Source organism: Pollachius pollachius (assembly GCF_949987615.1).
Source record: "Pollachius pollachius genome assembly, chromosome: 2".
NCBI lineage: Eukaryota > Metazoa > Chordata > Actinopteri > Gadiformes > Gadidae > Pollachius > Pollachius pollachius.
The window spans coordinates 16,453,734-16,481,062 of record NC_136935.1 but is presented as its reverse complement, the minus strand read 5'-3'; the positions used below and the strand labels follow the sequence as shown (position 1 = coordinate 16,481,062).

Genomic DNA, 27,329 nt, shown 5'->3' with positions numbered 1-27,329 from the left:
TATCTGTGAAGCTCAACAAAATGTCACCCTTAAAGACTTCCACCCTAAGAATGTGCCCTTCGTTTTTCATCCAATGGGGGGACATGATTAAATAAAATGTTGCGGACCAACAGATAGTGCTCTGTCAACATATTTCAGCCACAGCGAACAAACTCCCTTTATCATGGTGTCTGTCAATACCTACGTGTGGGTTTTTGGAAATGGAGCAAGAATCAATGGCTTGGCTTAATCCTTTCTCTCACACATGATTAGAAATGCACAGGCACATGCATACCCACCCCCAACACACACCTGCATACGAACACACAAACAAATAGGCATCCCAGCATAGACACTTACAAATGAACAAAGGCACACACATATTTAGACAAGTGCACAATATACACACACCCACGCATAAAAACCAAACACACAGACATACACACATTGAAACCATGCGCCCAAACACACACACACAAAAACTAAACACACACACAAAAACAAGTAGACGCATGAAAAAAAAGCCCACCCACTAGCACACACATCAGATTCCTAAAAAAAATCTGGTCATTCAAAACAACTGCTAGGACGATAATATGTCATCTGTAAAAAGAGAAAGTTACAATGTAATTATTATCCTTGCCAATAGGACACGAACACCCACATCAAATCCCCACACACATCGAAGGTAAAGCTTGTCTTTGAAAAGTCTCTCAAAGTCTGATTAACAAAGCATTGAAAACCTAATAACAGGTTGTCCGCGTGAAATGCATAAAGAAAGACTCAGACATCTTAATAAAAAGGGTTTGTATTGTATTGTCAAACTGCACTACTGCATACCAAGCACATTACAAGGCGTTTATGGGCTGTACAACATGCCATCGTGTTTCTGATGATGATGTCAAAAAATGGGGAATATATATTTATATCCACTTGTGTTTAGATATACATCACTGACAAGAAGACAGAAACAAAAGAAAAAACAACTATGGTAAAATCGTCTTCTACAATCTATAAAGAAAACTTAAAGAGAAAAAATAAAGTACAAGTCGAAACACTTCTGAAATAAAGAAATACTTTTCAAATAGAGCCAAGATATCTGTTGATAAGTGCAATAAATTAAACTGGACAATATGAAAAAGATCAAATAACCATTTTATAACACAGCTCTCTCCACCGGGCTCAGACGGCAGGGTCCTGGGTGGGGGGAACACGCAGACGGCTGGAGGTGGAGGGGGGGGGCTAAACACCGGCTGACATGGCCCGGGAATGTCTCTGGCATCTCACAATTGATGCGTCTTCCTTCTTCCCTCTGTCCCGACGCTTGTGTCTCTCCGTTTTCTTCCTCTTCTTCTATCTGTCCACCCCCGCGCACATCTGTCCGCCCTCCTTCCAGCCAGCCATGTATCCAGCCGTCCCTCCCTCCCTCCACCCACCCACCCACCCATCCGTCCACCCTTCTACCCACACATCCATCCACACTTCCATCCATCCCTCCAGCCACGCCCGTGTCCGTCGTCTCCCCATGCATTCATCCTTCCATCCGTCTACCCACACATCCATCCGCCCGTCCATCCCTCCACCCAGGTCTGGACTTCAGTACATGCCAGTAGCATGCAGGAACACTCGGCTATCTGCGAACACAAACACAAACAGAGGCTCGTCAGGGTTTATCAAATACATGAGGGTGAACGGCGGCCGGAGCAGCTGAGGTCATGTTTTATCGGATGAATGGACGGCGTGGAAACGCTCTGGTTGTAATGTCAACCTATGCTTTTTATTGATTTCTTCTGGATATTCGCCAGGGTTTTGTATTAAGTGGCCCATCAAAGATCATTCATACAGAATGATTAGTAAGTAGACCTGACTGACAGTGTTTTTGCCCCCCCCCCCGGCCTTCCATAAAACCCCTGTTTTTGGTTATTAAACTTCCTGGCACAAAGGCACCACATCCTGCCCTGCTGTCTGACAGACAATCCCCTTTAAATGATTTATTGCTGGGTGTTAATTATGCAAATGATGTCCAAACAAACTCATCACGAGGACAATTAAGACAGCCGTTAATTAGTGGCCGGCTCTCTTCTTGCTTCACTGACATTCAATTAAAAAACTGCCTTTGAAAAAAAAGCGGGCTGTCTGGTAGGCCTGCCCTGGCACGGCTCGGAGCAGAGGTGGGCTGGAACCAGGGGCGCTTTTGATGAGGCCAGGGTTGAGAGATCATAGATGTTTTATTTTTCTGTCTATAAAGGAGGTTACACAGGGGAGTTTCTCATTAACGCACCACTAGAAAGACAATAATCTTGGGGCGAGAAAATAAATAAATAAGGTGTCCTGTCCTATTTAAAAGCAGCGGTGGGCTGGCGCAGCGCGTGATTTAATTAAGTCAACCTTCGCCTCGTTCGCGCGGTACACCTGCAAGCTCTTAGCGAGTCAAACATCGAAAGCATAAGGGGAATTTCACAAGAAGTTTGTTTGACGGAGGGGGAAAAAAAGATCATTGACCTTCAGAAATAAACAGCAACCATGCTGGGAAAAATCATCCTCAAGGCGAAAATTACGAAAGTCAACTCAACGCTTACAGAGGCGCCGCAAATTGTCTCGTATGAATCCATAACCACACCTTTTGAATAATTAATGAGACATTCCAGAGGTCAAAAAACACATTCATACATGCAACATTTCTGCACACTTGCAATTCTCTGGATATTAAAAGTGAACATGTTTAAGTAAAGTTTAAGCCGCAGTTAATCCTGGTAAGGTTGAATGATTGTGAAAAATGTCAAATTAAACTGTGGTGTTGATTGACTTTGTACATTAAGTATACGTAAATTCATTTCAATAGCTTTCATTATACTGGAAAAAAAGAAATAGTGCCCCTCTGTATTTAAATATTGAGTTATCTATCTCATCTACATTAATGGGACAACTACACACCTGTACCGTGTACCATTGCATTGGAGTCCAGCCTGTTGTCGTCATGGTTACTACCATCTACTTCCTGGGTCAGTAAATCTGAAAACAGAGGAGGGCTAATGATGATTGATAGCTAGGTGTTTGGTCATTAATTAATTAAGACAGATAATTAGAGGCTAATGTTGCACTGGAGGTATGGCATCGGAGATTTGGAGACAATTTTATGTGGAAAACAAGAATATTCCAGCTGGGACATTAATACACAGCAATACAGAAAGACAACGTTGAATCCCTGCAAATGTTCATGGGCTTGTCTGTCATCTTTGTGTTTGTGTTACGAAACAGCTGTGTGTGTGCTTGTGCATGTGTTACTAAACGTCAGTGTGTGTGTGCGTGTGTGTGTGTGTGCTCACCTGTGGGGTTGTCTCCGGCGTGCATCAGGCTGGTCTCGGCCTGGTCGCGGAGCTTCACCTCCTCCTCCAGGGCCTCCTGAAGCCTCCTCTTACTCCTCTTCTCCTTCTTCAAGCGCTTTTGAATCAGCACTGAATAGAGAGCGAGAGAAAGAGAGCGAGAGAGAGAGAGCGAGAGAGAGAGAGAGAAAGAGAGAGTACAAGAGAGGGAGGGAGGGAGAGAGAGAGAGAGAGAGCGCGAGAGAGAGAGCGAAAGAGAGAGTACAGGAGAGAGGTGTTACAAATATATCAGCATGAAGACGTTGCTATTCATTGTTATTCACTCATGTTCCACGTCCTTAACATGCGCTCCATCTTCACTCAATGATTTGTTTTACACAAATAAAACAACCAGACAGAGAATGTCTGCTGGAATGGCTCTTTGTAACTGTACACTGATGCAGATGTAATTATTATCACAAAACATCAGAAAATCTAAGAAATATGTCATTTCTGTGTCCTACTGCTTGGGTGTTGTGCAGCATTAGCTCCACTGTTAATTAATGGTAGCCCTACTGGTTTTAAACCAGGCAATAAGTGTGTCTGGTACTGTCCCAGAGGTGTGATTCTGCTGTTTGGTTGGTTTTTAAGGGTAGGGGCACACGTGTATAAACGGTATACGGTTCCAGACTCTGGCTTTAATAAAACATACGCTATTTAAATTAGACACCAAACCCTCAGCATCAATGATACGCTAGTGTGGCTCCGATAAGCGTATGTTTTACGGGCTGAATTTGTTAATTTATGTATGACTACATTCATGTATTATGCAAAGTGAGTGTTTCTATGACTTCTATGACCTTGTATTTATTCGGGTCCACCGGTTCATCGTTCAAATATTCCTAAATGTAATAAGTGGAGGTTTCTACAAAAAAAAAGAATAGAAAACAATAACGACTTTCCATCTATGACAACAGCTAACCTCCGGGCTGATTCCGACATTAACCCCCGGTTCTGCAACAGGTTGACCCCCCCCAGCCCCGGCTCATCGCCCCATAAGCACCTCGGTTCTTCTGCTCCACGCTGAGCTGCCTCTCCAGGGTCTCCCGGAGCTCCCGCTCCCGCCCCAGCTCCATCTTCAGCTCCGTCCGCTCCACCTGGTCCTGCTTCTCCTGGGCCCGGGCGTTCTCTATGGCAACCCTCAGCAGACCCTGCTTGGAGACACACGGGCCGCGCGCGCACGTCAACAGGTTAGACATCGGAAACACGCCGCCGCGTCGGGAACGGTAACAGTAGCACCGACGGGGGGTGAACGCTTTAGCTTAGGAAGGGGGGGGGGGGACACAGCGCGTGTACATTCACCGTCAAACGTGATCAAACAGAATGAGTGTTTCTTGTTAAGGGTCGACAAATTAGTTGAACATAATTGAATTAATGACTAGTGTATGCATGTTCTTAATTAATGTAGAAAAATAAAATAAAATTCTGAATACAAATTCCACTATGATGATATGATGCTAAAACAATAATAAAAAACAAACACAGACATCCTATCAGCATAGCACGACACAAATATTTAGAATATTATGACTACTACTATAGATAATACTAAGAAATATCAACAGCAAAGAAGAAGAAGCAGAAGAACAGAAAGTGTATTTTGAGGAAAAATAAAAAAGAAATAATTCAAATTGAAACTATAATTCTTATAATTCTTCTTCATCTTATTAAGAGCAGTGATGGGCAGTTTGCCTGGAGCCTCACCTGGATGTTGGTGAGCAGGGTCTCTATGGAGGACAGTCCTTCAGGGAAGATGAAGGGAGCATTGAGGCCCGCCTGGAACTTCTGTCCACTGGGGTACACGGCCCTCTCACAGCCCCCCAGCACCAGCCGCTGGGCCTGGTAGCTCTGTCTGTCCTCCCTGCCCGTCACGTTCGTCATGGAACCAGGGTCTAAGGGAGACAAATGCAGAGAAAGGAGAGTGTTAAGATTGTAAAGAAATAATAACAACACAATATGATGGACAAACTGTGCATTTTCTCTGCAGTTCGCATGTGTTTTTATCCTGACGTGTGCTGGGTTGCTATGTTGCTCTGGGTCATTGAAATGAACAAAGACTTGTCTTCGGTAATAGACTAAAGACGAAGACAAAACAACGACCTATTTATAATTTTAATAACTGGCTAGGAGCAGGAGAAAACATTTTCTTTGGCGAATGTATGAGGGGCCCACAACAGACGCACACGGGGGCCAGGCAGTGGATTTATATTTAAATGTGTGCACAAGTTGTGTTTGGGGGGAAAATGAAGCAACTACCCTTCATGGGATTGGAGGTCTGTCTATTGACCGTGTATTATGGTTGACATTTCCCATAAAACGGCAAAGAAGCAGAATTACGGCGCACCATCTGTGCCACTTTACGCTGTGTTTTAATCAGCTGAATAAAAAAAAAGGCACTGGTGAGTCTTGAACTCAAACAACAAGATAATAAAACAAATCAAAACAAAAGAAAAATCCTGCACAATGTTTGCGCAAGTAAAAACAAAAGAAGACAGTTTTATGACACGTAATTTACACCGCTTTCGTGTGAGTCATTTGCGGCCTTCATTTACCACAACCAACAGTTGTAAACTTAATACATTTACGGCGCTCCTGTCCAGAGGGTTCAGCCTATTTCCGAAATGAGTAGACGAGAGACAGGGTGTGAGTCGGAACGTACAGCACCTTTTTTCTCCCTCTCTCTCTCTTCTCTCTCTCTCTCTCTTTCTCCCTCGCACTCTCTATTCTCTCTCTTTCTCTTTTTCCCTCGCTCTCTCTCGTTCTCTCGCTCTCTCTCGTCTGTGACAAATGATGTTGTTTTCTCCACTTAGCTGACCACAGCATCTTCGTCTCCAAATCCACCCACCTCCCCTCCTCTGCCTCAGCCGCCCGTCTTGGTAACTGTCACTCTCAAGGTGTTTCACAGATGAAAAGCTACACCCCCCCCCCCACCCCACACACCACGGTCCCAACCTCCAATCTCTAGTCCTCGCTAAAAGCATTGCTCTGTAAAGAAAGGTAATTAGCAGGTGCTGGCGGACCCAGCGGAGGGCATCCAAATACACTCCTGTGGCTCGCTCACTCACACACACACACACACACACACACACACATGCATGCACACCCATACACACGCCCATGCAGACACGCATGCACACACATACACACGTTAATGCAAATGTCCATGCCTTCACATACACACACACACACACACACACACACACACACACACACACAGACACACACACAAACACACACACAGACAGAAACACACACAAACTTATACACGAAATAAATACACACAAACACAACCACAATCATACACACGAAACACACACACCCACACACCCCCCACACCACACACATCCACACACTGAAGTGCGCAGTCAGCAGCATGGGCTCCCCAGGCTCCTTGGATGTGACTGATCCTTTATTGAGTTACTGTTTTACGCCTACTTTACCTCACACACACACACAGACACACACACAGACACACACACACACACACACACACACACACACACACACACACACACACACACACACACACAGACGTGCACATGCATATGAACCCATTCCTGCATGCACAGACACACACACACACACACACGGACTGGGAGAGACACCTCCACACACACACACACAAGTTGGCGGCTGCCAGCTCGTTTGATCATTTACACATCTCCCTAACCAAGGTCACTGTGTGTTTCTTCTCCGCTCACCCATCCTCGTCTGTCCTTTTTCCCCTCTTTCATTCCTCTCCCACCCATCCCTTGGGCTAATGAACCCCAGCACGTGAAGACTGCCAGTCAGCGAAGAGAGAGGGAGCAAGAGAGAGAGATAGACAGTGGAGAGAGCGAGGAAGAGAGAGAGAGAGAGAGAGAGAGAGAGAGAGAGAGAGAGAGTGAGGGAGAGGGAATAAAATTCTGCTGATGTTTGGTTAATGGGAGTGAGGTGTCAGGCATGGCCTCTGATCTTTGCTGCATGGATACATTGTTCAAAGCCCACTGAAAGAGCACACACAGCCAAAACCTGCTCTTCTCCCCTAGTCTCACTCTCCCCTCTTCACACACCAACACACACACATACGCACACTCACTCTCACTCTCGCCAATGTAACTCTGCATACGCGCACGCACTAACGCAGACACACACACACGCAGATATTCAATCACACACACTCATTCACTCTCTAATGTAACTTTGGATACATGAACGCAATCATGCACACACACACACACACACACACACTGGCACACACACACTGGCACACACACCCCTCTCACTCTCGCTAATGTAACTATGCATACACATACACACACACACACACACACACACACACACACTCTCACTAATGTAACTATGCATATACACACACACAAACACACACACACAGATCATTATACAAGGGATTGACAGAATGAATGTATTGAAGTGCTCTTTGAGGGGGCCTTCCATCCACAACAGACCTGGTAGGTTATGATGTTGTAGGTCAACACACAAAAGAGGGCCCCCTTCTATAGTGATTGTGTAGTTGTTTAATTTGCATGCGAAAAAAATCAATCAGAAATCAATTGCATAAATGCATCGTGATGTCGGCCTCTTGTGTTGGGACCGTCGGTGATTTATCAATATGTTCACAGATCTCTGACAGCATCTCCAACCCTACCTGGCAGCCCTTTGTGCATTTCAGATTTGATTACAGAATAATGCCATTCAGTACAGGAATACATTTAAACACACACACACTTATGAATGCACACACGCACATGGTGAGCGCACCCCCCCCCACACACACACACACACACACACACACACACAGAAAGACTCCCTTTCCTTATTCTCCCTCTCCCCCCCCACCCCTCCCTCCCCGGCTGTAGGATTTTCTGCTGACTGTTTGTCCTTGAGCAGTCCTCATTAAGCTAATGCAAACCTCCCTGACAGAGAACCAAACAACTGACGTTGCAATGCCGTGGCAACACGGGCCCTAACGACGGGGAGGCAGTCGTTATGCAGATGAGGTCCAGCTGAGAGAGCAGGAGACAGAAGGAAAGAACGCCGCCTGGCTCGTTAGGCCGCGGCCCGGCAAATGGCTCGCTAATGTAACAGCGCTAGCAGGTCTAATGGAGCTCTGTTTCACGGAATTATTTGTCTTTCCTCGCGGCAGGAAGCGCTGAGGCCACCAGCCGCGAGGAGGGGAGGGAGGCGGGGGAGACACAGTGGAGGGGCCGCGACCGACCCGAGTCGGTAGCCACTTATTATGAGATACTGCTTAAACGTGTACGAGTGTGTGTGTGGGCCCCCGGGCATGGGGCCCGCACACACACCACACACCGCAACAATATAGGGAGCAAGGAGTGCTAATGCCGTTATTACCATGCAGCTCGCACCTTTCTGTGTTGATGAACAAGGCGTTTTAATGGAACACCGATTTACCATATTAAACGTCAGGTCTGAAGTGTCTCGGCTTACGAGAAAAATCAAAGACAACGGACGGGCTGTAGCTCTAAAAAAAACAGCAGCTCAGGATGTGAGGGGTGAGGGTTGTTGTTGTTGTTGTTCTACAATGAGGAAGCGTACCGCGTTCGGCCTGGTTCCGTTTGCCGTCCTTGACGCTGTACTCTAGTGCCGCCAGATCCGCGCCTCTGGCCCCGGGGCCCAGACTGGGGGGGTGGCCCAACACACTCAGGTTGGCTGACAGTCCATCAAAGTGGAGGTCTGGAAATGATAGGGGTTTCAATTACTCAACGCTGACCTCGTGAATTCATACAAAACAGATATGGAAACGTGCGCATTGTTAAACAGCTCATACGCGTGGCTTCTCCGGTGCGGTCCATGTGTATCGGTGAGCTTGACACGCTGCTGTCCTGATTGGAAGATACCTGGGCGTCGTCCAATGAGGCAGAAGGGGAGGGGCTGTCCCGGACTCGCTCCTGCAGGGCCAAACAATTGTTATGATAGCAACACCTCGTGCCGACATGTATATGCATGCGTGCGCAATAGGTGGACATGTATAACCAAGAATTAAAACAAACAAAGGATGTTTTATTTATACAGGTTGATACAGGTTATACAGGCTAATTGAGGTTTTGGGCTTAATCCCTATAAATTATATATAATTCTAATCTAATAGGGTTGTGTGGTCTATGATTCCATTCTCTATGAATAAATAATAATTTTTAATTTTTTTAATTTTCAGCACAAGCCAAAAAAGTATTGGAGATTATCTGCGTAAAATGATTGAAAAAGAAAAGAAGAAGCAATACAGGAGTTCTCCTTAACCCTGCCATGACCCCGACTGCTCCACCACCCACCGGCAGCGTGGCCTTACCTTGATGACGGAGGCCGGGAGGCGGGCCTGCAAGCTGGCCTGGTGGCTGGCATGGTGGTGGAGCTGCGCCGCGTTGGCCATGCTGGCCAACGTGCTGAGTCGGTTCATCTGGCCCATCGCCATGGAAACGGAGGCCTGCCCCAGGCTAGCGGGTATCAGCGGATGTGAGATCATCATGAAGGGCAGCTGATCCAGACCTGGAGGGAGGTTAAAACAATACGCAGTTAGTTACAATTAAACTGTTACAATTCAATTAAATATATAAAACTATAAAAAAAAAACGTCTTCCTTACAAAGACACTTGATAGGAGAAGATACAGTTTCAATCCAAAAAATAAATCTCTAAACAGTAAAAGAGGGCTCATGCACTTTGTATTCTGATACATCCCAGTTCAGGGTTTACAAAGCGCTTCGTTGGAATAAAAAACCCTTCCCATTGAACAGCACCCTAGTGTGTCATTTCAATCCTTGCTCTTTCATGAAACAAACGGTCCTGTGGTGGCCAGAGAGAAATGATAAATATTTATCATTTAATAAAAGGAAAAACATAAACAAAAGGAACGCAGGGAGGAAGTGGAACAAAAGAAGCTGATGGCAGTCCTGGTCGTGTGCCAGCAATGCCTGCTGGGTAATTATAAACACAAAGGGAAAAATCTTGGACTCTACTCCACACGATTGTTACAAATAACAGAACAAGTGCAAAGGAACAAAAATACTTTTTTTTTTTACAAACATTAACTTTGTTGAAAAAAACAACAAATGGCAGATAGAAAAAGGAAGGAAGGTGAGAAGGAAGGGAAAGGAAGAAATATAGGAAACGAAAGAATAAGAAAGAAGGACAGAAACAAAGAAGGGAAAGCAAGATAAATAATGAAATACAATAATACAATTGGACATATGTCCGGTGGCTTGCTTCGCTTTGTGCGCTTGGCAGATAACTCTCTCTCGCCCACAGCAGAAACCGCTCCACACAAAAGATCTGTCTGAATGAAGCTAAATAACCAGCTGCTCTTTGCGTCGGGCAGCAGCCAACGCCACATATTAAGCTCCTCTCCCACTTCTCCCCTCACCTTCCATTACCCTCCTCCATCCCTTAAAACACTACTTCCACCTTTCCCCCCATCCGTCTCCCTCACTCCCCTCTTTCCTCCTCCCTTTCACTCTCCCTGATGTTTCATTAAAGAACATCAAAAGTCAAAGTGCCTCTCTTATGTTTACACGAACAAACCATTACTGTAAACAAACAGTTACTGTAAATTTCCCAGAAGATCTTGTTAAATACAGAAATGCCTGCTCCTGCTCTTCTCCTGCCTATGAGGTGTCACACTCAGCATTTGTTTGTGTGTCTATGTGTGCGTGTGTGTGTGTGTGTGTGTGTGTGTGTGTGTGTGTGTGTGTGTAATCCGAGATTGCCTTTGTAGTGGTTTTAGCTCTGGTATGGGGCCTGTTCCTTCCCATAAGGCTGTGGGTGGCAGTATGGAAAAACACACTATGCTGATGTATGTGTGTGTGCTTATGTGTTTGCATGTGTGTTTGTGTCCTTTTTTTAGAGAGTGTTTGCGTGCATCCGGGTGTGTGTGTGTGTGCGTGCGCGTTCATGTCTGCTTGCCTGCATCCATGACGGTGTGTGTGTGCGTTTATGTCTGCTTGCCTTTATCCGTGTGTGTGTTTGTGTTTGTGTGTAAGTGTGTCTGTGCGTTTCTGCGGCCTGCGTGCATCCGTGTGTATGTTGTGTGTATTATTGTGGGTCCGTGACGTGTTTCCAGTTGACTTTGTCATTAACGGTGATTATACTTTACAGGTTTATAATAGCTGGTGGTAACCATGCCGCCAGCTAACTGTACACAGATGCAGTAGGACTTAGTGAGGGCATGCTAAGGGTAAACAACGCCGTCAAGAGGGAGTGTGGGGAGAGGCACCGGGGAAGAAGAAACATGCACTATTCATGCACATCAGGTCACTGAGGGGCGTGAGTATGTGTGCAAATGCATGTACATTAACATAGGTTTAAACACAGGAGGGGAAACACGCTCACATCAAAGCCTGAACACGCGGCACACGCGCATACACACACAACATCATGCACACGCACGTGTACACACACACACATGCCGGTGCACAGAGGTCAGTGGAGACGGGCTCATCTGATCATTCAAGTCTCACCGCATTTAAGCATTGTGTGTCTGTGTGTGAGTGTGTGTTTTGTTCTATGTGTGTGTGTGTTTGGGTGTGTGTGTGTGTGTGTTTTGTTCTAGGCTCATACTGTATTCCACACAGAGCCCCATAAGCCTTTTCATCTGTCTAAACACACTGATGTCACTTTAACCTGTCGATAACAGCGGGGGCAACGCGCGTCTGTGTGTGTCTGTGTGTGTGTGTGTGTGCGTGTGTGTGCTTGTGTGTCCCCGTTGTGCGCCCAGAGGCCCGTTCTCCCATCGATTGTCCGGCGGTTGTCGTTTGCATTCAAGATAGTGAATTAGAGAGAAGCCTATTGATCTGGCCTCAGCCCTTCATCCAAACCGTCCCTCTGTCATCCAGGTACTCTTTATTGCTCGGCCTATTTACCGGCTTTTCCCTTTTCCCGTGCCTTCTCTGGGCAACCCGAAGAAAGACAGACGCTTACAGACCAACCAACAGAGAAATTCTGAATTACAAATTCTGCCCACATTTCAAGAATTTGTTATAAATTAGGACGGTTACAAATCATTCCTATTCATGAGAGGTTGTTACATCCCGCGATGTGGCGTCCTGTTTGTGAATATGCTATTCAAATCTTTTTTTTTACAGCGAGTGACAAATAAGGATATCATCCCGTAGCCTTGAACATGAGTCATATTTACGAGACTGCTTTGCAAGGAGCGCAACTAGGTCTCAAATTCATATGTAAATGTCTCCTGGCCCCCGAGGAAGCAGAGTGGAGTCAATTCCCAGGTGCTCCCTCGCTCTCTCTCGCTCTGCTTTGTTCCTAGGGGTGATTTGTAGGAGGGTGGGGTGGGGTGGGTGAGGGGGCATGTGGGGGGGGCGGAGACGGGGGATGCGTCGGGGGGGGGGGGATGTGTTGGTGGCGGAGAGGAGAGGAGGAGGGGGGAGACAAGTAGGGGGCTAAGTGAAACTTGATGGAAAACATCCCCCTCCTCGCCACACCCCACCAAAACCCGTTTGTTAAACAGCGTTCATGTTGAAATCAAAGCGAGAGCCCGCATGATCCCCCCCTGACTCTAATGCACTCGGTCTCGGTAACGCTCGGCATGGAAGCACGTCAACAACATGGGAGGGAGGGCGGAGGGGGGCGTGATCTGTGGGGGGGCAGCGACCGAACCTTCAAAGTAAGTTTAGTGGTGATTTGTTTTTCTTTTCCTCATTCAATGTAAAACGAATGGAGTGATTAAGGCTCGGTGAGTAAGCTGAGGGCCCTGATGCCACACACGTGCTGTACTCAAAATGAGACGTTAACAGACACATTCAGAACTCTTAGGTCCTTAATCCCAACTACATTCAAAATGTTTGCTATAAACTAGGACAGTGAGAAAGGTACCTCTTCGCGAGAGGTTATTTTTGTATAGTTGACAATAGCTCATGTTTGGGCTTCCTCCTCACTGAGGAGCACTGACTCATTTTTGGTGTTGTTGTTTTTCCTTTTCACCGTTTCTGCGAGGAAGTGTACATGCAGCGCCGTGGTGCGCTCACATCCTGGTTTTAATCAGCTTGGTTTGTCTCGTTGTTGCTAGACATAAGCACAGCTGCTAAAGTCGTAGAGAAAATAACCTCTGTGGCTAACCAAAGATTTACCACAACAGATGTGTACAGATTACAATCTTAGGAAGCATTGTCAAACAGTACTGTCGTGTCCTGTGTGTGTGTGTGTGTGTATGTGTGTATGAGACGTGGTGTGTTTGGGTGTGTGTGCGTGTGTGAGATTGTGTATGTATGTGTGCAAGTGCGGGTGTGTAAGTGTGTGTATGTATGCTTGTGAGAGTATGTGGTGTTGTGTGTGTGTGTGTGTGTGTGAGAGTGTGAGAATGTGTGTGTGTGTGTGTGTGTGTGTGTGTGTGTGTGTGTGTGTGTGTGTGTGTGTGTGTGTGTGTGTGTGTGTGTGTGTGTGTGTGTTTGTGTGTGGGGGTATGAGACTGTGATGTGTTTGTGTGCGTGTGAGAGTGTGTATGTATGTGTGCACGTGCAAGCGTGTGTTTGAACACAGGATACACACCTAGACCGGGGTTGTGATCACCATTCTCTCCGTTTGGGCCTCCATGCCGCTGACTGCCATGGTAACCACTCATCACCTCCAACTTGATCTTCTTGGCCAGAGCAGAGAGACCTAGAAGGATTGAGGGAGGGAGTGAGAGCAGCAGATTAAAGACAATCAAGAAACAGACAGAAAGACCAAGAAACAAACAGAAATAGAGAGAAAGAAATAAAGAAAAGAAAGCAAGAAAGCAAGAAAGATTGAAAGAAAAGGAAAAGAAAAGGAATCGATCAATACAAGTCAGATCAATGACCCGGCCAGAGGATTAGTGTGATGGGAAGGTAGGTGGTTGTCACGGGAAGAGAGAGGCCAGCCATTCATCCTGACTGCACCGCTGCACTGGTCATTTAGTCTGCCGGCGTATAAGCAGTGATAGGAACCAGCCAAGACATCCATCTCTCCCACACAGGGGCACTGCACCTCTGCAAGGCAGGGAGGACAGTTCACCGCACTGCGAGTTCAACTCCACACCAAGGCATGGCCGGTGCAATTTTATGTTCATTCAAAAGTCACAAATAATATAATCATGCTTTGTACATTTATTTGTGGAATGGAAAATATTAGTGGGACATTACATATGTAATGTTGATATATATGTCAGATTTAGTAAGATATTTCCACCACAATCCTATTAAAAAAAAAGAATGTCTGTCTGGCAAACTATATGTAGCGTTTCTTGCAGAAACAAATTATGAATTTGATTTAATGCTAACTGTATTTTTCATTTGATGTCCAATACATGATTGTGACTTTGGCTATTGTTATAATAAAAAAAATTGACAAGAGAGATTTGGGACGAAACAGAGTAACGGCGTTGCGATTGCAGTAGCTCTCTGTGAAACAAACATTGAATTATTAAAGCCAGCCAAGCTAAGCAACCGGTGGGGCCGGCTAAGCTTCATCCAGAGAACACAAACAAGCCTAATTCTTCATTTCCTGACATAAGATACAAAGGACTTATTTTTTTACAGTCCTCTAGTAAGCAATTGCAATTTCTACATTTCTCACATTTTGGAATAGTCTTCCTCACGTGTTTCTGTGAATTTTATCGAACGACGTTCTTATGAAGAGTGTTTGAGGTAAGTCTTCTGTCTGTCTGCTTGTCCATAAGTCTGCTTTTCTGAGTCCTCTGCAACCACAACAAATTGTCCCTTCTCTTCTCATCTCCTCTCCTCTCATCTCCTATTCTCCTTTCTTCCCTCCTCCCCTCACATCCCCTTTCCTCACTCTACCTTTTCAAATGTCAGCATCACAGCGGGACATAAGCCACTCTGTTCTGTCGTGTGCACATGGGTATGTGTTTGAGTCTGAGTGTGTGTGTGTGTGTGTGTGTGTGGGTGGGTGTGGGTGTGAGTGTGTGCGTGTGCGTGTGTGTGTGTGTGTGTGAGTGTGTGTGTCTGTGTCTGTGAGAGCGCCAAAGTGAGCGAGACCAATGAGGATCACATCAAAGATTTTCTTTCTGCCTTTTACGCTCAAATGTCCTCCTTTCCCCTGTCTTTCTTACCTCCTCCCTTTTTATCGCCCTCTTTGACACACACACACACACACACACACACACACCGACACACACACACCGACACACACACACACACACACACACACACACACACACACACACAGGGAAAGAGACGGTGTGTGTGTGTGTCTCTCCCTCTCCTGGCCAGTTCTAATCAGCAGAGTTGACATTGCTGCCATGCCCTCTCCTTTGCTTGAAGAAGACTCTTTTCCCACTCAAAAAGATGCTCTTGAACACACACACACACATACAGACACCCACCCACAAACACTCACACACACATACGCACACACACTGAAGTACCTTTGAACAGTGAGAGGAAGCGGAGACTAATAGAAAATGGCTTCTTTTGAGGTGCTGAATGAAAAGATCAGGTTGCGGTGAAAAGCACAAAGCCAAGGGCAACTTTTAGAGCTGCGAGGTGCCCGCAATTACTTTCTCTCTTGTTCCCTGTGACACATATATGTGTGCACGCACGCTCGCACGCACACATGCATGCACAAACATGCACACAAACACACAGACAGAGAAGAGGCAGAAGAACATTTGCTTCCACTTTAAAGCAAGAAATTGTTTGGTAATAAGCTAATGATTTAACACCATAACATCACAAACGTGTCCTTCCTGAGACTGAGATAACAAACAATCTAACGTCACGGCACAGAGCCTGGAGAGGAAATGCTACAGACACATTCTCCCTTATTACTATACTTACTGTTCATTAAATATACTGTATATGTATACTTTAACAAAATAATATCATTTAGTTTCCTTTATATATCACCTTTATACACTACTTTTCTAAGAATAATAACTACAAAAGCACATTATTAAATCATATTTGTAACTGTGGTCGTTGTGCCATATATCCTAGTGTAAAGATAATAGTTGGAAACCTTTGCTCAACATTTCCATCACAGCTTGGGGAAGTAGAATTGCAGAAGGGCTTTGAAACATGTCAACAAACAGCAGCTTCTTATGCCTCTTGTCCACTGAATGTTTACTAAATGAACACCTGACACTGAGAGGACCCTAACAACTACTACGGACAGGAGAACCTGGGACATGGGTAAGATGACATGCATTATAATAGAAAAGTATAAAAAAAATACATAATCGTAGTAAAACTTTGATTTATTTCTATTAGAACCCAGACTACTGGATAATCTTTTGCCCAAAAAGTTTTCAATTGAATGCTACCAAAATGCAATTTAAAACCATAGTTGAGAAAACCCCAAAAACTCGAAAATGCTGACATTTCAGATACAGCATAGATCATTTATAATTCTCAACCCTTGAATAACACTCTTCCCATTACTTCATAATTCTTTTGACATGTCATAAAAATGTGTGCATTTATTGTAAAGACTTTTTTCAAGGGATCTAGTAAAAAGAGAACACACACACACACACACACACACACACACACACACGCACACACACACACACACACACACACAACAGGCTAGCCACCTAGCATACGGCAAATCCTATGCTAGGGGTTTAGCAGCACGGCAGCACGCACGGCATCAGCCAATGGCTGCCTATCCAGGTTCCTTCAACCAAACGTTAATTAATTCATGACACAGCTGACAGGATGCCAGGTCAGTCAAACATGGCCGAAGCAAGTGCTCATCAGCCTGCGCAAACAAATCAGCCACAAACACAGAGATATGCATCTATGTTCTAGAACAAAGTGCCCCCGGACAATGTTCCTGTGGAACCGTTAAAGGGAAAGCTTTATTTATTTTTTTATATATATGTATTTGTTGCTGGTATTGGTTTTCATGTTACCTTTTGCATACGTTCAAGACTTCTATTCATTCCCGTAATCGTTTTCTGTGATAACCTTTTTTAATTTCCTTTGAACATGTGATTAAGGTTTTTGTGACTGAAATATATACAAATTCATAAATGAATAGACTCACAGATTGTACCAAGAGTGTCTGAACATTTTGTCACTCACTTGGCATGAGTGTTGTCTCTGGGGTTGCTATGTGCTATGAGAGGGGGGGGGGGGGTCCTACCTGCAGGGGGCATGATACCAGCAGACATAAGCCCACTGTGAGACACCATGTGGGAGCCGCACTCTGAAGATGTCACACTCTGGAGCCTCTTCGGCGGTCTGCCAGGCCTCGAGCTGCAGGAGACACAGGGAGAGAGGCGGGAGGGTTAGAAGCACAGACACCTTAGATCACTCAACTGCTCTCATGGGTTACAAACGCGCGTCCTCTGTGTTCTTTGATTTAATATTAAACCACTTGCATACACATATCATGCAACAAATACACAACCACACACACAGAAACATGCATTTAGATACACACACAAACACACAGGCACACACACACACACACACAAATACACAAAAACCCATCAAAGTCATTATCCCAACTTGTCAAAAAACGTAAAGGAAGCACTTGACATGACATTAATACCCGATTCCTATGGTTTGATTGTACTAGGCATGCTCAATCCATCCCAGAAGTAGCATGCGAAAAGCTGTCAGACATCACTTTGGCTCTGACTAAGCAGTGTGAATGTCCTGACAAGAGAATGACACGGGCCACATCAGCCTTAATGACAGCCAGCACAGCTCATCTCCCGCCTTATTGGATTGACAACACAGGCTCGTGTGTGTGTGTGTGTGTGTGTGTGTGTGTGTGTGTGTGTGTGTGTGTGTGTACATGTCTGTGCGTCTGTGTGTGTGAAGTGAAAAAAAAGAGGGTCTGGAGGGAAGTGAATATATAGGATGGCTATATCGTAAAGAGAAATCAGAGAGGTAGGAGAGGAAAGACAGAGTGATTCCAAGAGTTATCCAACAAGGTAGAGGACAGGTTGCACTTGAAAAGCACAGGATTTTGGAATGAGGGAATGTGGAGAACCGGGGCATATCGCAGAGAGAGTGAGGGAGAGAGCGAAGGACAGAGAGAGAGAGAGAGAGAGAGAGAGAGAGAGAGAGAGAGAGAGAGAGAGAGAGAGAGAGAGTGAAGGACAGAGAGAGAGAGAGAGATAGAGAGAGAGAGAGAGAGAGAGAGAGAGAGAGAGAGTGGGGAGAGAGAGAGAGAGTTGAGTTTGAGGAAGGTAGAGGAAAAGGAGAGCAGCAGCAGTGTGTCTTTGAGCAGATTTTAATTAGAATCTAATCCAGCCGTCATTAAGGCCTCATAAACGAAGCTGTCAGTCAGGAGATTAATGGCATCTCATTTGCATATTGCATATAATTCATCAATTACCCGGCAGAATGGACCAATCCCCTGTTGACACACCCACTGGCTGCTGCGTATGTGGCTGTGTGTGTGTGTGTGTTGGATGGGGTGAGTTTGGGGGGGGGGGGGGGGGCACAGAAAAAAGGATAGCGCTTGTGTAGTGACAAACTGCACGTGAAAAGCAGATATCCTGCGATTGAGTGTGTGTACATATGCGTTTTCGTGTGTGTGTGTGTGTGTGCATTCGTGTGTGTGTCTGAAGTGTTCAAAAGGTTAATTTGATGAGCCGATGAGCTCCACAGTTCCTGCCCTCAGATTTAATGAGTTGTTATTATTGTCTCTTATTATGGGCCCAGACCGACTGGGATGTGACAGCTGACATCAGATATCACACACGCACACACACGCACACAAACACACCTAGATACATACACTCCGACAGACACACACATACTCTCAACACAAACACACACAAACACATCGTTATACACCTGCGCATAGAGATACTCTCTAGCTCTTTCTTACACACTCACACACACACACAGACACACACACACACACACACACACACACACACACACACACACACACACACACACACACACACACACACACACACACACACACACACACACACACACACACACACACACACACACACACACACACACACACACACCTAAAAGACTGTTGTAAAGACCCCAGCCAGACATTGAAGTAGTTGACCATAAGTGTTCAACTGGGATAGAGTGTGCTTTTGGGCAAACCCAAAGTGTGCCTGCAGTGTACTACGCATGCAGTCAATTTTTTTTGTTACATATAGAGCCAGACAAACAACGGTTGACAAAAGCAGGAAGTGTTTATTTTCGGCATCAGGTTTGAAGATGGAGTGACACGGTTCTATTCCAGCTGAGTTGGAAAATAGGTGAACACATGTAGAACACACACACTCACACACGCTCATGCACACGCACACGCACACATACATGCACACGCACACATAAAACAGGCCCAACCTGCGGGGACTATAACAGAGACCAAAGACTACACTTTTACTACAGTTCCGTCCATTTCCCTCAGTGCGTTTATTTGAACAACCTAATTAATGACCCCAGTGTGTGTACGCATGTCTGTTGTGTTTTAAGAAGCAGAAAGACCCAGGACCTCATTTGTGTTTAGTCTGCAGGTACTTTGCTATACATCAAAGTGACCCACAGAGGCTGATGTGTGTGTGTGTGGGGGGGGATGTGTGTGTGTCTGTGTGTGTCTGTGTCTGTTCCACTTTACATGCTTTTGTATGTATCTGTATGTGCTTATATGTGAATTTATTTGTGTGTGTGTGTGTGTGTGTGTGTGTGTGTGTGTGTGTGTGTGTGTTTGTGTGTGTATGTGTGTGCACACACACGTGTGGGTGTGTGTGTGTCTGTGTGTTAGTAGGAGAGCACTGGTTCCCTGAGGTAGGATTAATGAAAAAGCCTTTCATGGAAAAGTCATCAAGCTGAGGGGATGGAATGAGAGAGAGGAGGGGGAGGGGGAGACAAGAAAACAGTGCATTGTATGTGTATGAGTGTGCATATGAGTGTGTGTGTGTGTTTGTGTGAGAGAGCGAGAGAGTGAGTTTCTGTGCAAGAGAGGGGGTGTATGGCTTATGACCTCTTTGTCTCAAACTTTAATTAAAATCTCACCCAGACGTCCTCCCTCATGCCAACACTGGCCACACATGCACACGCACACACACACACACACACACACACACACACACACACACACACACACACACACGTACACAGAGCAACACGTATGCACACACACACACACACACACAACCGCAGACACATTTTTCAAGAGGGTTCACTGTGCATTGAGTCTTGACCTCAAAATCTAACGGCAAAATTGTGTGCACAGCGAGTGTGTGTGTGTACGTGTGTGTGTGCGCTTGGGTGTGTGTGTGTGTGTGTGTGTGATACCTGAAACATAAAACGCTCTTAACATGGCAGCTGGGGCTTAGCACAGGTGGAAGAGAAACAAAACATAACAAAACGCTGCAGAGTCTCTTTCTCTGGGTTTTTCTCTGTTACGCACAAACACACATGGGGAGCGAAAGGTAATGAAAGAGGAGGAAGTGTTACAGTCAAAACAGTGGAACAGCTACTGGTCTGGAAGGATCGAGGTGCTGATAGGTAGCAGCTGTCCATGTGTGTTTGTGTGTTAGGGGGGTGTATGTTTGTGTGAGAATATGTGTGTGCGAGTATGTGTGTTTGTGTATGTGTGTGTGTGTGTGTGTGTGTGTGTGTGTGTGTGTGTGTGTGTAAAAACATGCATGCGTGCACGAGTAAGTCTGTGTATGTGTGTGTATTTTTGTGCACGTGTGTTTGAGTTTTTGCATGTGTGTGTGTTTGCGTATGTGTGTGTATGTATGTGTGTGTAAAGCATGCATGCATGCCCGAGTATGTGTGTGTGTGTGTGTGTTTGTCTGCACGCATGTGTTCAAGTCTTTTATTGAGACGGTGGAGCGTACGGGAAGTGAGACACCCAGCTCCAACAGGGTTGTGTGGTGACTGTGAGCCAGAGTGGGCTTTCTCCTCGGCTCACACACCAAACGCCATCCCATGCCTGTCAGCGCGCCTGTGTGTTCGTTTCGTTGTCACGGCCTTGCTTGATAAATTAGATCATTGTCTTGTTTATGCAGCAAGACTTATGCTGCCAGTTAGTGTGAGAAGGAAGATTGATGCTGCAGTTTCCCTCTCAAATTGAAGGCTGAAACCCTGATACACTATTGTTATTAGGGAAGCCGATGTGATGATGTCATGACAAAAGCAGTTGGAGCAAGGAGATACAAAATACATTCATTGGTGTGTGCGTGCGTGCATGTGAGTATGTGCACGTACACATGCGCATATACACAAAAACCCACGCACACACTTACACAAACATATACAATATACAGAGAAAACGTTTGATCACGGCAAGAATCTGATCTCCCGAACTGATACTGCCCAGCATTCCTCTCCCACATACCAGGGTCAGGGAGATGTCAAGACTGTGTGTGTGTGTGTGTGTGTGTGTGTGTGTGTGTGTGTGGGTGTGTGTGTGTGTGTGTGGGTGGGTGTGTGTGTGTGTGTGTGTGTGTGTATGTATTCCATTGAGGCTCATCATACTGGCAGATGAAGAGGCCCTAACTGTCCCATCATACTCTTCCCTCTGCTCTATCAAACATCAAAAGAAGTTGGGGTCAAAAGAAGTGGGGGTTAAAGTTGAGATCCAACTCCCCCCCCCCCCCCCCCCCCCCCCCGCCCACCAGCCAGCCAAACAGCCCCCCCCCCCATCTAGATTTCTATCCACCCCCCCTCCCCCCTCTCCCTTTGACAGTGAGTTATGGATTGGAGGTGCTCTGCTTTGAGAAGCCCACCTTCCCACACACACACACACACACACCAACCACCGCCGTGCCAATTTCACATGGCCGGGATTCGCCACTGTGGAACACACACGGCTGGCTTTTGTTTGACTCTCTGCAGGCAACATCACTCTATTGATCATTTATCATTTGACATCAATGGTAATTTCTCTTTTTTTGGCATTGCATTCTTTAAGGCTTTCTATATAGCCATGGTTGTGTGTGTCCCAACACACACACACACATACACAAAATGGGGAAGAGATTGTGCGCGTTTGCACGTTAATATCTTAAAAGTTTCATTCTCATAATTATATAGCATTAGTCTGTCAAAAACACATTCCTTTATGACACATTCCACGGGCCATTGTTATTTCAGGTCCCTCTCATCTTTTTTAAATAGTACATTAAAGATGTTGACATCAAAAGTAGAATGCAGAATAATAAAAAAGAAAATCTGAGGCTTTATTGAAAGTAATAACGCAGAAGAAAGAAAATCCTGTCAGTGTCGCTTTTTAAATGACACCCTATATCTTATACAATGTGTGTGTGTGTGTGTGTGTGTGTGTGTGATAAAGCCGTCTTGTACAACAGAGAGCGGTATCATTTTCATCCTTTTAACCCAGGCCAGTATCTTAGACAAAGCCTGGTAACAGAATGCCCTCATAGGTGTGGACACCCCTCGCTGACACACACAGCCGCATGCTCTACCTCCGCAGAGACACACAGGCAGTGGGGCATAAACACACTCTGACCTGGGCTTTCTGATGTGTATTGGTGACAGAGAATGAAACTGTTCCTTTGTCGGGGGGGGGGGGGGGGGGGGGGGTTACAAAAAGCAGGGAGTATTAGGTTGCCTTCCTACACGCCAACTTCTCTGTGTGGAACTAATGTCATTTACCGGCTAAGCCAGCAAACACACAGCCGTGACCATGCAACCCTGGGTGTGTGAGTGTGTGCGCACGAGCGTGTGTGTGGTGTTTGTGTGTGTGAGTGCGACTGTGCCACCTATGTGTGAGTTATAGCAAGGCTTTGACTCAGAATGAAGTCAGTCCTTCTTCACGGTTTGATGAGTCAATGGTCATTGCGTGCGTGTGTGTGTGTGTGTGTCAGTGTGTGCGCACTTGTGTGTGTGGGAGTGCCTGTGTGTTGACACACTCAAAAGGGATTATGTGGAGGAGACACAGGGAAACAGAATTGATGATGAAAATATGACATTTCAAGGTGTATTTGGAGCCAACCGGTTCTTGAGAAATACACATAAAATGTGAACATGCAAACAAAAAAATGAATAAACAGACTAAGAATATAATTGATGAGCCAGAGCAAACACCGTGCTCAGAGAATCTAGGTAGATCACACTGTTCCAAGTAATGTCAATAAAGGATGTTTTATTTTTTCACCTACACTGCTCAACTTTGGAAAAATAATAAGTGATAGCCATCTAATCAGTAACCACAACGCTGACAATGTTACTAAGCCATAAAATCATGTCCCGCTCCACCAGAGCTCACATCTCAGCCTATTAAGCAAACTGGGTAGAAAGTTGTGTGTGTAACAACACATTAAAACCATAGCTCTTCACTCACTTCATGGAAAACATTATTTACGACATACAGCTTCAGACCGTATCCGTCATAGAAAGACCTGTTTGTGTGATACATGTGAAGTCCTCAAACACGAGGGTGTTAGAAGTCATTTGAAGTTAGTATGTGTTCTATGGTCTCATTAGCTAAAGGTTGGTGTTGTTGTTTTTTCTCTCCTTTGTTTGAGTTTTATGTGTTGTTGATAATTACACACAACACACATATGCAGAAGGGACTGTGGGCTTTTGGAGGGGGGGGGGGTGGTAGTGATATACAAGCCCATTAACACCTGACATGGAAATCCCAAAAGAAACACAAGGTGCACGTTGCTGTGCTGTTTTTTTATTATGAGGTCAATGTGTTACCACTGGTTAAGCGGAATCCCTTTGGGACGTTTGCTTATCCCTTAGATCATCGAAAAGTAATTATTTTAGGGGTGAATGACAGAGGAGCAAACTATGCTGCTATAAGCACTTCCACTTCTGGTTCTGAAAAAATCAAAAGGATAGCGCAAGGCAATGCAATGCATGTTAAGAAAAAAAAAACATGCAGCATATTTATTTAGCACACTTTCAGAAAAGGTGGGTCTGCAAATTGAGCATCACATGTGGATAAGTAGGCTGGAAAATAAGTAGGCTTCTAAAAGTGCCTCAGGCTTCATTTAACTCAATTAGTTTCATCGTTATTTGGGGGTATTATAAGTTAATAAGTCTGCTTTGGGATGTAGCTACAATCCTGAGTTATCCTCTATTTAAAGCTGGATTTCAATGACAGCTGTAAATTGGATCATTGCTATAACTAATATGGATTAACTATATCAAACTAGTAATTCAATTCCTATACAAGCATGTTCAATCCCTACAAGCATGCCCATATGTATGTTGAGCACCACAGACCAGTACTTAAAATCCCAGACAATTTAGTTCCTTTTATCCAAACATCTCTGTTGGGTATTGGATTGATGACCCGTGTAGTTGGTCACCATTGGAGGAGTAGTAGGAAATGGCTAATTTACATAATCGCATCATAAATACCGAGAATTCGTTTAATCATCTCCTCTTTGCTGTGGCTCAGGGCTAAAGAGTGTTGATATGATAAGACAGCGAGTTATTAGGGAACGAGAGAGACACTGAGAGAGAGAGAGAGAGAGAGAGAGAGAGAGAGAGAGAGAAGGGAAGAATACAGGAGGAAGAGGATCAGCCGAGAGTTTGTCCTGATTTAAGCTGCCGCTTGGGGCCAAATGAAAATTAATTAATTTCTGTGAAGAATCAATTTCTCAGAATGACAGAGTCTGATACAACGGCTGTGTGTGTGTGTGTGTGTGTGTGTGTGTGTGTGTGTGTGTGTGTGTGTGTGTGTGTGTGTGTGTGTGTATGTGTGTGTGTGTGTGTGTGTGTGTGTGTGTGTGTGTGTGTGTGCGTTATTGCGTGGGGAGAGATGATTCGATAACACAACTTATTAAGGGAAAACTTTAAAGAGTGGGTGAAACGAGTTTGAAGGATAAGGATTAGAATTCATTATCCTGGTCGTCAACGTTGTCAAAATCTTCCACATCACATCACACCCTACTTTTTAATCATCAGCCCCAGCCTAAACTTAGCCTGATCATCCTTAGTGTTTAAACCGTCGCCGAGCAAAGTTACCACTCTTATCACACACACACACACGCACACACACAAACACAACCACGCACTTACACACGCACACACACACACACACACACACACACACACACACACACACACACACACACACACACACACACGACGATATGCGAGACCACGTTTCAATTCACCTTGCGTTGGTACAGTCGTTGTAGAGTACCTCGAAGTCCTTGATGGAGATGAGTTTACAGCGGTTCACCCCTGGCTGGATCGCCCCGAGCCCGCGGAGCACCCGGACCTGCTCCACGTTGCACACCACCGGGGTTATGTCCAGTCGCTTGAGCTTGGTGTACACCGTGTGGAGCCCCCCGACCAGGTGCTTGAGGAACAGGTCGAACGCCTGGGGCAGGCAAATCAGCTCGGCGTCTTTCACCGTGAACGAGGCCAGCTTCGCACCTTTCACCTCCACCAGTTTGCACTCGTTGTTCTGCGGCGTGTTCTCCACCGGCGACGGGGTGGCGTACGCGGGTTTACCCGCGCTGATCGTCGGGACGACGCTGGTCTTTTTGATGGCGTTGATCGACGTGGTCCCGCCGTTCGGGAGTGGGAGTAGGAGATCGGGTCTGAAGGGGTGAAGCAGCGCCGGGTGCGCCACGGCGGGAGGTGTCGGGGAAGAAGAGGTGGAGGTGGCCGCAGGTGGCGGAGAGTTGTTGGCCGGAGAGGTGGAGATCGGGGGCGGATGGTGGCCGAGGGGAGCGGACGGGAGAAGAGCAGAGGCAGCCGGGGAAGCCATTGCGGTCATGTCCCAAGATGAAAAGAAAAATTAGCAAGTCAACTTCAGGGGGCGCCGAAAGTCTTGTGCCGAAAAGTAACTTCGTTGAAGTGTCTACACGCTCGTAGGTTCTCCCTTTTCAACAAACAAAATATACAACCGCGAATAGTAGCCGGCTACTGCGCGGAGTGTGGGTAAAAATGTGAGGAGGGGACAAGGTGCGCCTGTGAAAAAACAGATCACACTCTTCAAATAGAATGAAAGGGGATTGTCTAGCGCTAGAGATGCTACTGTGACATTATCATATAGAGGAGGGGCCTTAACTAGAACATATTCTTAGAGAGAGAGGGAGAGGGAGAGGGGGAGAGGGAGAGAGAGAGAGAGAGAGAGAGAGGAGAGAGAACATGAAAAAGAGGAGTAGAGGAGGAAAGAATGCACTCGACAGAAATAGGCCTATGGATTATTTTTTCTACAATTTTTGTAGGCAAATTTTATAATGTATAGAGGATGGTGCTTTTACTAATTGATACTCATCAGATAGCCATTTGAGAGTTTAAATTGTGTAGTACTACATTTCAGGCAAATCGAATTTAATACAAATTAATTGTATTTATATATGGTTCAATATATGAATATTGATAAATGTCACTATAATGGTTGAATATAATTAACAAGGCTTCACTCGCTGCTTCAATTACTAGTCTACAAAAAGAGTACGGCTATAGGGTGTCCGAAAGTCAAGTTTAACAAAAAAGTGAGAGAGAAAAACCCCCCGTAACCTTTACATGTCCCTTTACCTGTTCCCTACTGCTTTCATATCCAGTGCTCCGTCTCTGTTCTCCCTCTCCTTCTCTCGTCACCTCCTTCTCTTTTTTCTATCTATCTCTTCCACTCTGTTAATATCTCTCTTTCCCCTTTCTCTCTATCTGTCTGTGTATGTCTCTCTCTCATACACACACATACACGCACGCACAGACACACGCACACACACGCGCACACACCCACCACACACACAGACTGCCGCCATTTACATATGGAGCTTGCAGTCCTTTCAAAGTGGCTTTCACGGAACATTGTGCCGATAATGATCTCGGTCGCAGAGGGAGAGAGACACACAGATCTCCAGAGACCATCTCGCCATAAGACAAGGGGGAAGAGGATAAAACTCTGACTGTACTTCAACTCAAAGGACTTTAACACTCTTTTCCTTCCCACCCCACCACCTCCGCCCCCTCTCGCCCCTCTCCCCCCTCTCTCCAATAAGCCCTCTTGTGTTTTTTAATTGGCAGAAATTAATCTTTGGGATGTAGATGGTAGATTTACATTCATTAAAAGTCAAGTGAGGAAGCCA

The 27,329-nt window shown here is 45.5% G+C and overlaps 1 protein-coding gene across 1 annotated transcript; it reads right to left on the bottom strand.

Moving 5' to 3' along the window:
- Positions 1-1,484: 1,484 nt before the first annotated feature.
- On the bottom strand, positions 1,485-26,008 carry dachc (dachshund c; the record flags this gene model as incomplete). The annotated part of the gene is made up of 11 exons (XM_079730481.1): positions 1,485-1,613; positions 2,914-2,991; positions 3,306-3,434; positions 4,345-4,495; positions 5,046-5,233; positions 8,901-9,038; positions 9,133-9,253; positions 9,652-9,848; positions 13,859-13,969; positions 17,441-17,553; positions 25,398-26,008. 11 exons carry the CDS (start codon positions 26,006-26,008, stop codon positions 1,576-1,578), a joined length of 1,875 nt encoding a protein of 624 aa, XP_079586607.1. The 3' UTR covers positions 1,485-1,575.
- Between the last annotated feature and the right edge of the window lie 1,321 nt (positions 26,009-27,329).